Source organism: Macaca fascicularis, chromosome 15, assembly GCF_037993035.2.
Source record: "Macaca fascicularis isolate 582-1 chromosome 15, T2T-MFA8v1.1".
In the NCBI taxonomy this organism is placed as follows: Eukaryota; Metazoa; Chordata; class Mammalia; order Primates; family Cercopithecidae; genus Macaca; species Macaca fascicularis.
The window spans coordinates 36,860,801-36,876,330 of NC_088389.1; the positions used below are offsets into that span (position 1 = coordinate 36,860,801).

At 36.8% G+C, this 15,530-nt stretch overlaps 1 protein-coding gene across 21 annotated transcripts in view; it reads right to left on the minus strand.

Moving 5' to 3' along the window:
- The window catches only part of CNTRL (centriolin), a 96,188-nt gene that overhangs the window by 47,458 nt on the left and 33,200 nt on the right, over positions 1-15,530 (minus strand). For 15 of the 21 annotated variants that reach the window (XR_012424419.1, XR_012424418.1, XR_012424420.1 and 12 more), the window contains 4 exons: positions 14,972-15,081; positions 11,782-11,976; positions 6,339-6,492; positions 4,091-4,311 (listed from right to left, as the gene is read on the minus strand). Coding sequence is in view for 15 of the 21 variants with exons in the window: in XM_074016676.1 (XP_073872777.1) it covers positions 4,091-4,311; positions 6,339-6,492; positions 11,782-11,976; positions 14,972-15,081 (680 nt within the window). In the remaining 6 variants the exon portion in view is untranslated. Of the gene's footprint in view, positions 1-4,090; positions 4,312-6,338; positions 6,493-8,467; positions 8,645-11,781; positions 11,977-14,971; positions 15,082-15,530 lie in introns of those variants that run through there. The other 6 variants (XR_012424421.1, XM_074016678.1, XM_005580912.4 and 3 more) reach the window with 3 other exon arrangements.

Here is a 15,530-nt window from a genome sequence, read left to right on the forward strand (position 1 = left end):
TATCCACCACGATCAAGTTGGCTTCATCCCTGGGATGCAAGGCTGGTTCAACATACAGAAATCAATAAACATAATTCATCACATAACCAGAACCAATGACAAAAACCACATGATTATCTCAATAGATGCAGAAAAGGCCTTCAACAAACTTCAACAGCCCTTCATGCTGAAAACTCTCAGTAAAGTAGGTATTGACGGAATGTATCTCAAAATAATAAAAGTTATTTATGACAAACCCACAGCCAATATCATACCGAATGGGCAAAAACTGGAAGCATTCCCTTTGAAAACTGGCACAAGACAGGGATGCCCTCTCTCACTACTCCTATTCAACATAGTGTTGGAAGTTCTGGCCACGGCAAGGGAAAGAAATTCTCTTTCTCTTCCTAATTAGGAAGAGAAGAAGTCAATTAGGAAGAGAATTAGGAAGAGAAGAAGTCAAATTGTCTCATTTGCAGATGACATGATTGTATATTTAGAAAACCCCATCGTCTCAGCCCAAAATCTCCTTAAGCTGATAAGCAACTTCAGCAAAGTCTCAAGATACAAAATCAATGTGCAAAAATCACAAGCATTCCTATACACCAACAACAGACAAACAGAGAGCCAAATCATGAATGAACTCCCATTCACAATTGCTACAAAGAGAATAAAATACATAGGAATCCAACTTACAAGGGATGTGAAGGACCTCTTCAAGAACTACAAACCACTGTTTGACGAAATAAAAGAGGACACAAACAAATGGAAGAACATTCCATGCTCATGGATAGGAAGAATCAATATCGTGAAAATGGCCATACTGCCCAAGGTAATTTATAGATTCAATGCCATTCCCATCAAGCTACCAATGACTTTCTTCACAGAATTGGAAAAAAACTACTTTAAAGTTCATACGGAACCAAAAAAGAGACCACATTGCCAAGACAATCCTAAGCAAAAAGGACAAAGCTGGAGGTATCACGCTACCTGACTTCAAACTATACTACAAGGCTACAGTAACCAAAACAGCGTGGTATGGTACCAAAACAGATATATAGACCAATGGAACAGAACAGAAGCCTCAGAAATAAATACCACCACACATCTATAGCCATCTGATTTTTGACAAACCTGACAAAAACAAGAAATGGGGAAAGGGTTCCCTATTTAATAAATCGTGCTGGGAAAACTGGCTAGCCATATGTAGAAAGCTGAAACTGGATCTCTTCCTTACATTTTATACAAAAATTAATTCAAGATGGATTAAAGACTTAAACGTTAGACCTAAAACCATAAAAACCCTAGAAGAAAACCTAGGCAATACCATTAAGGACACAGGCATGGGCAAGGACTTCATGACTAAAACACCATAAGGAATGGCAACAAAAGCCAAAATTGATAAATGGGATCTAATTAAACTAAAGAGCTTCTGCACAGCAAAAGAAACTACCATCAGAGTGAATAGCAACCTACAGAATGGGAGAAAATTTTTGCAATCTACCCATCCGACAAAGGGCTAATATCTAGAATCTACAAAGAACTTAAACAAATTTACAAGAAACAAACAAACCCATCAAAAAGTGGGCAAAGGATATGAAGAGACACTTCTCAAAAGAACACATTTATGCAGCCAACAGACACATGAAAAAATGCTCATCATCACTGATCATCAGAGAAATGCAAATCAAAATCACAATGAGATACCATTTCACACCACTGAGAATAGTGATCATTAAAAAGTCAGGAAACAACATGCTGGGGAGGATGTGGAGAAATAGGAACACTTTTACACTGTTGGTGGGAGTGTAAACTAGTTCAACCACTGTGGAAGACAGTGTGGCGTTTCCTCAGGGAATCTAGAACTAGAAATACCATTTGACCCAGCAATCCCATTACTGCGTATATACCCAAAGGATTATAAATCATGCTACTATAAAGACACATGCACACATATGTTTATTGTGGCACTATTCACAATAGCAAAAACTTGGAACCAACCTAAATGTCCATCAATGATAGACTGGATTAAGAAAATGTGGCACATATACACCATGGAATACTATGCAGTCATGAAAAAGGATGAGTTCACGTCCTTTGCAGGGACATGGATGCAGCTAGAAACCATCATTCTTAGCAAACTATCACAAGGACAGAAAACCAAACACCACCTGTTCTCACTCATAGGTGGGAACTGAGCAATGAAAACACTTGGACACAGGGCAGGGAACATCAAATCCTGGGGCCTATCATGGGGTGGGAGAGTGGGGGGGAGGGACAGCATTGGGAGAAATACCTAATGTAAATGACGAGTTAATTGGTGCAGGAAACCAATGTGAAACATGTGTATACCTATGTAACAAATCTACATGTACCCTAAAACTTAAAGTATAATAATAACAAAAAAGTATATAAAATCATGTAAAAATTACATGAGGAGATAAAGCAAATGTGTTAAAATAGTAATTGGTGACTCTGAGTGAAAGGCAAATGTGAGTTATTTGTATTCCTCTTGCAACTTTCCTGCAAGTTTGAAGTTATTTCAAAATAAAAGCTTTAAAAAAAAGTTGGACAACACTACAGGGTTGGCAAGAATGTGGCAGAATGGTAGCCCTCACATTGCTGGTGGGAGTAGAAGCTGATAAACTCACTATGAAAAGTAATTTGACAATATCTACTGAACTTAATTAAGGATGAACATATTCTCTGACCCACAGTTCTGTTTCTGAGCATAGTCCCCCTGTGTTCAAGATGTGTGCAAGAATGTTATGCTCAGCATTGTTTGCAATAGCATAAGACTAGAAATCACCTAAATGTCCCCCAAAAAGAGAACGAATAAATAATAAATTTGTGGTATGTCCATAAAGCAGGATGGTACATATATCAGTAAAAATGAACAAAGTAGAACTGCACCTATCAGTGTGCATAATTCTGGAAAACATAGGCCAGGCACCATGCCTCACACCTGTAATCCCAGCACTTTGGGAGGCCAAGGTGGGCAGATCACCTGAGGTCGGGAGTTTGAGACCAGCCTGATCAACATGGAGAAACCCTGTCTCTACTAAAAATACAAAATAGGCCGGACATGGTGGTGAATGCCTGTAATCTCAGCTACTCGAGAGGCTGAGGCAGGAGAATCACCTGAACCCAGGAGGCAGAGGTTGCAGTAAGCCGAGATCTCGCCATTGCACTCCAGCCTGGGCAACAAGAGTGAAACTTCGTCTCAAAAACAAAAACAAAAAAGACATAAACATGAAGAAAGAAAGTGGCCAAATATGTACATTATGATACATTTTGTGTAAGTCTTAAAATCATGGAAAATACTATATATTGCTTACGGATGTTTACGTATATGATAAAAGAATAGAGATGCAGGGAAATAATAACCATATTCAGAACTTTGTTACTTCTGGAAAGGAGTAGACAGAGGATTTCAAATATATCTATAATGTTTTATTTCTTAAGCTGAGTTGTGAGTACATGATGTTAAATATTATTTGTGATTTTTTAAATATGCCTGAGATATTTCATAATATTAAAATATATTAATTCAATTTCTGGAGCCAGCTCTACTGAGCAAGAAGTTTGGAAATCTCTGGTTCTCACATATGATAACATTTTCCAAACAACTAAAATAGCGCAAGGGAAATCTCCAAATGAATGGGCAACAAATCAGGTTCATAAGGGTATAATTTAAAACAGTATGTCCGTCTTGTTAGCTATAAAATAATGTTAAAATTATCTAGTAACCACAAGAATAAGAAAAAACATTCTGTGCTCAATTTTGCAGCACAAATAAAATATGAACATTTAATACAGTATTTGTAATAGCTACCATTTCATATTCTTTAGAGTTATTTGCCAACAATACCTTTCAGGGATAGAAATGCAGCCTAAATAATCTTCCTTTTCTGAGCAAAGAAAAAATAACTCCAAATGTATCACAGCTAAACAAGAAAAAAAAAAGCCCAACTTTTAAAAGAAAAAAATCACCATATAGCCACTAATACTTTTTCCCACTTAAAAATGTACTGTTAACTCCTCCAACTAACTTAATTTGGACATTATCTACTTATGAAGCTAAGGAAAATAGGCAGGAAAAAAATCATACCTTCCTCATATTTTCTGCATCCATGGCAACTATTTCCAGTTGGTCTCTCTCCTGCTCGACTTCTGTCAATCTCTGCAACAACGTCTCTTTCTCATCCTGCAGCTTTCTGCACTCATTCTGGGCCTGAGTTGCCTGGCCTTTAATGGTCCCCAGGTATTCTTGCAACCCACTGATGACACCTTCTAAATCCTTCTTCAGGGCTTCGTTTGCTGCTATCTGGCCTAAGCAAGATGCAAAAAGGGTAATAATATATCTTTTTAAAGTACTGTAGCATTGTCTCATCAGCATTTTGTTATTAGCCAAGAGTGAAAATTCTAAGCTTTCAATTATTTCCTATCATTTTTCTTTTTCAAAACATAATGTTAAATTTTCTTCCTATTATAGATAGTACAGGACTATTAAGCAGGTATAAAATAAAAATAGTATATTTAGGGGCTATGCTTGTAAAATACCTGATTCATGCTGTAAAAAGTTTAATTTCGCCCAGGTGCAGTGGTTCAAGCCTGCAATCCCAGCACTCTGGGAGGCCGAGGCGGGAGGATCATGAGGTCAGGAGATTGAGACCATCCTGGCTAACTCAGTGAAACTCCATCTCTATTAAAAATACAAAAAAATTTAGCCGGGCATGGTGGCACGTGCCTGTAGTCCCTGCTACTCACGAGGCTGAGACAGGAGAATCACCTGAACCCAGGAGGCAGAGGCTGCAGTGAGCCGAGATCAGGCCACTGCACTCCAGCCTGGGTGACAGAGTGAGGCTCCATCTCAAAAAAAAAAAAAAAAAAAGTTTAATTTCCAAATAAAATAAAAAATATGTAGCAAAACTGTGAGTTCGTGCTGCTAAATACATATAACATAATCACTCAGTATATTATCATATTAATAGATAATTCTGAAAAAGTCCCAGAGAATGCCCCCATTAGCTTAGCTAGGGCCATAAATTTATCTTTGAACCAATCACCATGGCCAGAATGACCAGAGTGAGGGTGTCTTGAATGGCCAGTTCTTAATTATGGCACTCTCTCTGGGCTTTGATAGGGGAAGATGTTCAGTACCCATGTCCAAGTAACGTATCTAATATTATATAATGGTTCTTGTTCCCAATCTTTGCACTACCATTTTGTTGTGTCTTTTGGGTGTTTCCAGGCTCACAAAGATCTAGGAGATAATTTAGAACTTTAAAATTAAGTCAGAAAGAGCCTTGGGCAAGTCTGAGAAAGACCTAGGTAAGTGGAAACCAATAATAAAGATGAATCCAAGACTGGCAACATAAACGTGTAACCTAAAGACTTAAAACACACACACACTCCCCATGTACAGTACTGGATACACACTATGTGCCAGGAACTTTATGAACACTCTCTCTCTCTTCTTCTTTTTTTTTTTCCCTCAAAGTTTCACTCTGTCACCCAGGCTGGAGTGCAGTGGCACAATCACGGCTCACTGTAGCCTCAACCTCCCTGAGCTCAGGTGATCCTCCACCCTCAGCCTCCCAAGCAGATGGGGCCACAGGCACGTGTACTACTACACCTGGCTTTTTTTAATTAATTTATTTTTTTTTGTAGAGTTGGGGTTTCGCCATGTTGCCCATGCTGGTCTTGAACTCCTGGGCTCAAGTGATCTGCCCACCTCAGCCTCCCAAAGTGCTAGGATTACAGGCATGAGCCACCACTCCTGGCCTATGAATACTATCTAATTTAATTCTCCCAACAACTAATAATTGAGATAAAAACAACTTGTCCAAGGTGACACAGCTGATAGTAGCAAAACAAGGAGTAGGATCTTTTTACACTGAGCCCTATGTGTAAAAACCACTATGGCCTATTGTCTTCCTTTTCCACTATTATGGATATGTCACATTTTAAATCTGCATTGCAAAAGTAGATCCTAAAACTCTTTCTTCTTATAACCAGACACTGAATTCCCTGATGCCAATGGGTGCTTTGCTCCTGAATGGATTTTATGCCATAGACAATCACATGCCAGAGCTTATCATGAGCATGTATTGACTTCTGGCCTACTGACTGGAATGACCTGACTCACTAGGCATCAATGCCACAAAACAAAACAAAAACAAAACTCTTAAAATTGCATTAAATACTTTTGGGTATCCTGTAAATATTTCCCTATCAAATACTAGTACTAATAGGTGAACTGTATTTAGCTACTATCTGGATTAATGCTTGTCTTTATAATGTTCCTTTCACTAGTAATAAAACTGATTTACCCTAAATCACACTGAAATTCTTACCTTCAGTAAGTTGTTGTTCAAGGTCCTTAATCTCTTCCGTTTCCTTAGCAATTCTAGAAAGTATCTCATCCAAACGACTTTCAAGTTGTTTGTACTGCTTGTTCATAATGTCAAGCTGTTGTTCTTTACCCCTCTTTTGAGCCTTCATATGGGACTGAATTAAAAAACAAAAAAAAAACAAAACAAAACTCCAAGTTCCTTAAACTCCTTTAAAAAGAATAATCCTTAACAACATTTTTAAACGAAGAATAGAAAATAAATATAATAATTTGCACTATTTTGTGTCAGGCCCTGTATTGTTTTCACATGGGTAGTTTTCATTTAAACTTCAAGATAAGTTGATATGGAAATCATTTCTACTTTACAGGTGAGAAAACTGAGGATCAAAAAGGTTAAGTGGTTTTTCCAAGGGCACAGCTAGGTAGGTCAGTGTTATTTGCATTGCATTAAATTGTGTGTCTCTCTTTTTTTTCTTTCTTTTTTTTTTTTTGAGATGGAGTCTCACTCCGTTGCCCAGGCTGGAGCGCAGAGGCACAATCTCAGCTCACTGCAACCTCCACCTCCCGGGTTCAAGCAATTCTCCTGCCTCGGCCTCCCAAGAAGCTGGGACTACAGGTGGGGGCCACCACACTTGGGTTTTTGTTTGTTTGTTTTTGTTTTTTGTTGCTTTTTTTTTTAGTAGAGACGGGGGTTTCACCATGTTGGCCAGGCTGATCTCGAACTCCTGACCTCAAGTGATCTGTCGGCCTTGGCCTCCCAAATCGCTGGGATAACAGGCATGAGCCACCGTGCCCAGCCTAAAATGTGTCTTTTAAAAAAGGTTTCCAAAGTTAGTTAGTTATGGCATATATCTATAAAAAGACTTAAAAACTACATCTCAAAATGTTAACAAGAATTATACCTGGGTGGAAGGATTACATGGGGATTTTTTTCCTTTTGTAATGAGTATTTTTATATTTAAAAAACTTTTATAGTAGATAAGTAATGCCTTTTTAATAAAAAAAATTAAGTGTACTTTTAAAAAAAGGTTTCTTAGAAGAAAATAGAGGCATGAAATAAAATACTTGAAATTCAAATTTACTTTCAATCTCTTATACAAAGAAACATTTGGCTTTTCAATAAACTGAGAGTTGACAGGGACCTCAAAGACCACTTAGCCCGGTAAGTCTCAAAATGGAGGGTCCTAAGGAGGTATACCTGTCTACCACTAGACTTCCCCATGGTGGAAAACAGGGCTTTCACATACCCACACACCCTCCCGCACCCTGAAGTCATGGCATTAGGGAACTGCTGTTAACTGAAAAGAGTGTATTGTATTTCTCAGGTGTGCTAGGGAAAGCAAATCAAGAGCCAATAATCTAGTCTAACCCTTGCTTTTAAACATGAGAAAACTGAATTTCAGATCCATCAAATGACTTGCACGTGAGGCAACTGTTCATATGAAGACAAAATAATTCCCCAGAGAACCTTTGCCCTCCCACTCACACCTTCATGACTCTTAAGTTGGTACCCACAGGATGAGAGGAATACAACAATAAATGAAGACAACGTTATTGAAAGAGGGAACTGTATCAGAAAAATGAACACCAATGATCTCAAGTCTAAGACCCATGTGATGATAAAATAATATTTCTCAATTTTATGTATTTGCTTACCCCAAATACAAGAAAAAACATCTTTTCATTTCTGATGAACAAAAGAATGGCAGCTTAATTGGAAGGTTTTAAATTTACTACCGGTAAAGCTTTATGGTATTTTGCAAACTCTTTTCCCTACACTCCCAAAATACCCATTTGAAATCTTTCTGAAAAGTTAACTACATATAACAGCTTACATTCTAAGTAAATTTCGGATTTTTATGGCTCAAGAAATAATTTCTTAAAAGACTACACTCATATCAATAAATCTTTAAAATTCACCATTAAAAATTCCAGCGAAACCTTTATACGCAGGATAAAAATCTGATTCAATATGCCAATGGTGTACATTAAATACAGGGGAACAAAAGTAGATTCTGCGATTTACATCACCGAGGAGCTCACAAAAGAGTTATTGTAAAAACAGGAACTTAATCTCTGACTCCTCCTCCTTTTAAGTCCTTTGCACACAGAGAGAAAAAATGATCATACCTTAAAATTTATCCTGTTAAAACTGAGCCGTTGAGAACAGAGAAACTGTGGGCGGAACACTTTCTAATGCTGTCTTCAAATTCATGTGCACTTCCCTCTCTGACAGCCACATTTTCGCAAGCGCCTCCGAGCCTCTGTAACTTCGCAGAGGCTCAAACCACATTCTTGTCCAAAAGTGAGCGGCGGCCCCGCCCATCCAATCACCAGCAGCCTCTGCGGGCAGGCCCCACCCTCCGCGAGTTAAATCATAACACAGGAAGCTCCCGGGGGCCAATCACGCCCAAACTTTGCAACAGATCACTACAGCTCGTTCCCTATAGCGAACAGTTAACTTTTGCTTCCAATGGGGCATTTACCAATCAGAGAAACACAATACAAATCTTCATTATGTTTGCTCCAGTGATAATTTGTGCTTGTATGAATAATTTCATAACTACAATAGTCTGTGAATTTGAAACCTCGTTAAATGCTTATATTTGCTGAAAACCTGCCTAGGCTTAGTTCTGAGCTAATTTAAAAATAATCTATTTAGACCTTTAATCGCTTTGTGAGGAGAGGGTCATTATGGTAGCATAAGCAAGGGCTCCACCTCTTTCTAAAACAATGACTTAGGGGCAAATCACTTAATATTTCTATATCACATTTTCATCCTCTTCAAATTGAAAGAAAAATGGCTAGATGTGAATAAAGTTCCTCACCAGAACATGTAAAATACAGCACAATGTACGACACATTGTGGGCACTTAATATGTTTGTTTTCTATGATTTCTCATCAAAGTTAAGCTTTTACTTTTAAATTCTATTGGCTATTCAGAAAGATAGTTCATCTAATTACATAAAAATTAATTACATAAAAGTCTACCTATATCTATAGAAAAATATGCAGGCATCCCACTCTTGATTATTTCTCTTCTGCTTAAAGGCTCACATTTTGTAGCCTAAAATGGGATGCCAAACACTAGCCAATATGAAACTTTGTGAATCAGAAAAAGATGTTCCCTCTGGATAAACTTAAAAGAGATGTCCTCTGATGCTGGGACTATGGCTGCAAACTTAAGAACTATTAGCAGTTTTAATAAAATTAAAAAGGAAATTCAAATCTGGTTTGTATGTTTCATCCCCACTGCACAGGTTGATTTTAGCTAACTTTAAAACTTGGATACTATTCCCATGTCTCATTTACCGCCTTTCTATATATAATTCTCTACAGAAATCCAGTGGGAACTGAACTCTCTGTCCGCCAGAAATATAACAGTCATTTGTTGAAAGCAAACACATAATCCAGCTACTAATTAGACTCATAGATCACAAAACTGGAAGGGGAAGCAAAGGAGTTTTGGGTAGGATTTATAAGCTGCTTCCTTCCTCCCTTCCATGATGCAAGCATTCATAAACACAGGGCTGGTTGGTCCCTGGGAATACAGATACCCGTAGGATACAGTTCATGTCTACATGGGTGAGATTGAACAAATACATTCAATAAAGTAAGATATTATTGACCACATTATACATTACTTAAAATACCCCATTTTCCCTTAAAATTATTTAAAATAATCAATACTACTTTTGGTTTCAATGTTAATACTTTGGTTTCAATTTTTAGGCTTTTGTTAGAAAAGACCTTATATCTGTCATAAGGTTATCCTTTATCGAAATTAGCTGGCCCACAAAAAATATATATGATATTGTACTAAAATGCTTAAAGGAATAGTTAAATAACTTGTCAAGTACTAAAGCAATTACAATATCCTCACTATGTTAAATTCTATGATTTCTATTAATCCAGAGATCTTAGAGTTCTTAAAAAAAAAAAAAAAAAAAAAAAACCTATTATTCAAGGTATACCAGGAAAATACATAGAAGATATTTTTCCTTGTATTTTAGGAGTATTAGCTAAAATATAAGCAATTAGTACAAAGAGTAGAGACAGAGACAAGGGCTTGGCCGTATCCAGCCACCTGACCATATCTAGTCATATCTCAGGAAGAAACATTCCAGAGAAATGTTTCCTTTTTTAAGGACAAAACAAAACAATATGAAAAAACAAATACCTTCAGTGGAATATTTGCATAAAGGATTAAATAGAAGAGGTAGAAAAAGGACTCGGAACCCCCTTCAGCTTCTTCTGCTCTTAAGAAAGATGAAGGGCTGGACGTGGTGGCTCACGCCTGTAATCCCAGCACTTTGGGAGGCCAAGGCAGGCGGATCAGAAGGTCAGGAGTTCAAGACCAGCCTGACCAACATGGAGAAACCCCCTCTCTACTAAAAATACAAAAATTAGCTGGGTGTGGTGGCGCACGCCTATAATCCCAGCACTCTGGGAGGCTAAAGTGGGTGGATCACGAGGTCAGGAGATCGAGACCATCCTGGCCAACATGGTGAAACCTTGTCTCTACTAAAAATACAAAAATTAGCCAGGCATGGTGGTTGGTGCCTGTAGTCCCAGCTACTCGGGAGGCTAAGGCAGAAGAATCACTTGAACCTGGGAGGCGGAGGTTGCAGTGAGCCAAGATTGTGCCATTGCACTCCAGCCTGACAACAGAGCAAAAAGAAAAAGAAGGAGAAAAAAAAAAAAAAAGAAAGAAAGATGAAAAAAAGGAAAGGAGGGAGAAAGCAAATCTCTCTTGCTCAGCAATGCAATGAAATTCAACCACTTAAAAATAAATAATTATGCCATGTGGCCATCATTTACTGAAAGCCACCTTCTCTTCAAGCCCTAGGTTGTTTTGTTTTAAACATACACATTCCATATATGTGTGTGTGTGTATATATACACATATATTTATATATAACACACATACATATACACATACATACATTATATATACACACATATATGTACAGTTTTCCTTCGGTATCCATGGGGGATTGGTCCCAGGATTCCCTGCAGATACCAAGATCCACTGATGCTCAAGTTCCCTTCTATAAAATGGCATAATATTTGTATTTAACCTATGGACATCCTCTTATATATTAAAATCATCTCCAGATTACTTATAATACCTAATACAGTATAAATGCTATGTGACTAGTTGTTATACTGTCTTGTTTACAGAATAATGACAAGGGAAAAAAAGTCTGCACATGTTCAGTACAGATAAAACCATCCTTTTTTTCCTAATATATGTGATCTGCAGTTGGTTAAATCCACAGATGCAGAACCCATGGATATGGAGGGCTGACTGTATATGTATATCACTTAAATTTGTACATGAAACTAAAACAGACTTTCAGAAAGGACTCTGGACTCTGATGCTAACAATGATGAGACATGTAATATGTAGGGAGAACAAAAAATTTCTTAATTTACTCACATGTTTTGGGTCTTTGGAATCCAGGCTATCTATGGCTATTTGCAGGTCCTTAATCTCCTTCTGCTTTTCGGCAATTTCCTGCTTTTGCTTTTCCATCTGCAGTTCTAGATCCAGAGCTTCCTGGCGTAATTTATTTACAAGTTGTAGTCTACCACTCAACTGCTTGTAAAGAAGGTCCTTCCCTGCTTCTGAAATCTAATCTCCCCAAACCCCAATATATAATTAACAGAGAAGAACAACATTGATTTATTAAGACAATGTCTTTAATAAGTATTCTATGTTCTATCAGTTTTTTAAAAATAAAAATAAAATGTGGGAGTTATCTAAGCACTCCATGCATATTTTATACTTTTATGCTTATTATATGTAGAAAATCATACTTTAAAAAGTTTATGAAAACTATTAATAGCAAGCACACATAAGTTGTCATTCTATAATAGTATAGGCAACTTGTAAATTATTAATAATAAACATAGTATTAATAATAGCTGGCTTCATATAGCACTTACTATGGGCCATGCACTGTTCTTTTTTTTTTTTTTTTTTTTTTTTTTTTGAGACGGAGTCTTGCTCTGTCGCCCAGACTGGAGTGCAGTGGCGCGATCTCGGCTCACTGCAAGCTCCGCCTCCCGGGTTCACGCCATTCTCCTGCCTCAGCCTCCGAATGCACTGTTCTAAACTCTTTATATCCTTTAATCTAATCCTCAAAACATAAAAGGTAAAAAGTATAATTATCCCAATTTTATAGATAAGGAAACTGAATCATGGAAAATTTAAATATCTCGCCCAAGGTCATACTAGGAGTTTGTGGAAGCAAGACTTTGTGTGACTCTAGACAATTTCACTGACTACTACACTACAGTTTCCTAATTAGTTTTAATGTGAAGACAATCAACCAATAAATTGAATACTGATATAGAAGTAATAATACTCTATCTCTTATTTCTAACAGTTTTTAGCATAGATTTAAACAAATGTAAAAATTTCTCAAGAGTCTGTATAGAAGTGTAAAAAAGATGAAGATAAAAGACTGAAAAGAAATAAAATAATGATGATTACTATGTAATTCCCCACAACTGCAATACCTTTATAATCAGGAAAAAATTTTAGAATTCCATGTTCACTGGACAATCATCTCACACTCAATAATTTCAAAATACAGCAAACTCTCATTAAATTGACATTTTTATTTTACTTAATTAGAACCCAGCTGAAGCTTACCTTTGTTAGCATGTCAAGTAAGTGAACAGTATAAACAAAAACTTAGGCTATTAACTTTCTTATTAACTATTTATTAACTATTATTAACTATTAATATTAACTCACTTAAATAACTCTATTTTCTAAGCATATTTTGGAAGTATCCATTTCTTTTAAAATTATGTACATTATTTACATCTATCTATGTAAAGCTTTGGCCAGTGCTATTATAAAATATTCTTTTTAAATTATTAAAACCATCTTGATAGCTCCCTCTACCTCATTTCCTACTTTCAACCCATCATTAAGTCCTGTCAGTTCTACTGTCCAATGTTTCCTGGAATCAGTTGGCTTTGTCTCCACATCCACCAGCACCTTCCTGGTTGGTGCTAGTATCATCTCTTGCCTGTACTGAACACAGCCTCCTGAGAGATACAGATGCACACAACCCCATTCCTTCCATCTCACTCAGTCCATTTCACTCTTCATGAAGTAAGGCAAAGTGACAAACAGGATCAGCCACTCAACTATCTAAAGCCCTTCAAAGATTTCCTATTGCATGCAAAATAAAATTCAAACTTCTTAAAATGGCTTATGAACAATTTGGGAGGCCGAGACAGGCAGATCACTTGAGCCTAGGAATTCAAGACCAGCCTGGGCAACATGGTGAGACCCCACCTCTACAAAAAAAATACAAAAAATTAGCCAGGAGTGGTGGCACATGCCTGTAGTCCCAGCTATTCCAGAGGCTAAGGTGGGAGAACCACCTGAGCCCAGGAAGTCAAGGCCCTGTCTCAAAAATAAAAATAAAAATAAAAATAAAATTGCCTATGAAGCCTGGCATGATCTTTAAACTCATGACTCTTTAACTTCATCTTACTCTACACTCTCCCTTATTCTGCAGAGAAATTTTTTAGTCTGAAGGCCTTTGTACACACTGTCACCTCTGCATGGAATACTTTCTGCCAGCTCTGCCTCACTGGCTCCTTCTCATCCTTTGTATATTAGCCTGTCACCTCCTCAGAGAGGCCTTTGTGAATCCCCACAATCTAAAGTGTATCTTTTTTAACATCTCCCCTAGTTTTCTATTTTTTTCTTACAACACTGATGCTGTTTAACTTTTTTCCTTTTTTTTAAATAAATATTTTTTTCCTTTTTGTTTATTTATTGTCTTATTTCCCCCACAAGTCTGTCCATGAGAGGGACACGTCTATTTTGTTCATTACTCAGTGCCCAGCCCAGTGACTGACATATAGTAAGGTATAAACTTGAGTCAATTTCTAGTTAGTATAAAATCTGAAAGTAACAATACAGTGTATCTTTTAAAAGAATCTACAATTTGGACTTCACATTGTTGTTCTACCTACTGTGATATGAATGTAGTTACCATCATAATTTTTAAATACTGATTTTTAAAAGTTATAAATAACTAAAACCTTTTTACCCACTTAAAAACTAAAATGTCACGCTACTTCCTTTTTTTGAATTTTCCCCTATGCAATTACATCATGGATTTGAGCTGCTTACTTGCTTACTTTACAACACACTTTGGTAATTTTTGAGAATATGTTACTTCAATCTTTTTGTATACTACATATCTCTCTTTTTTTTTTTTTTGGCTTGTGTTTGATGACAATGTTCATGTAATAGCAGAGATATCTCCTGGTTCTTAATCTAAGTCCCAGGATCTTAAAGGTGGAGAGTGCTTAATTAAATTAGAAGAGATACATCAGGAAGCAACTTCTCAAGACTACACCTTTTTACATAAAATTAAGTAATTTATTTATTAATAAATTGCTAATTGGATGTCATCATAAATGGAAGAAAATTACAACTGGCAAATTCTAGAACCATATTTGACTGTGGAATTTATTATCCCATAATTAATTAGGCAGCTAACTGCTTTTTAAATTGTTTTATATGGTTATGAAGGGAAAAACACGTTTCATTTTTCATTTCCTCTTAGCATTGCTGCTTTGCTTTTACATACTTTTTTTAGTTGTACAGCTTCTTCCAGTTGTTTAAATTCTTCAGTAGCTCTCAAAATTTGTTGTTCTGCCTTTTCTATTTCGTCATGCAGTTCTGATAGTCGAGTTTGTGCTGCAAATTTAAAAACCATGCTCACATAATATGAAACAAGAAAAATATTGAATTCTGAAATTTCTACCAGATATTCCTTCTTTGTAATATCCTTCTCCCCTCTCTATTAAACTGTCATTATACATCACAAAAAAAATTTTAAACTAATTACTTATGATTGGCTTTTGTCTATTAATTAATCTCTAAAATAAACTATTTCATGATATGGTATAGAACTCGAATTGTTTTGTTTCATTCTGTTTTGAGATGGAGTCTCGCTCTGTTGCCCAGGCTGGAGTGCAGTGGCACGATCTCGGCTCACTGCAAGCTCCGCCTCCCGGGGTTCACGCCATTCTCCCGCCTCAGCCTCCTGAGTAGCTGGGACTACAGGTGCCTGCCACCATGCCTGGTAAATTTTTTTTTTTTTTTTTTTTTTTTTTGCATTTTTAGTAGAGACAGGGTTTCACCGT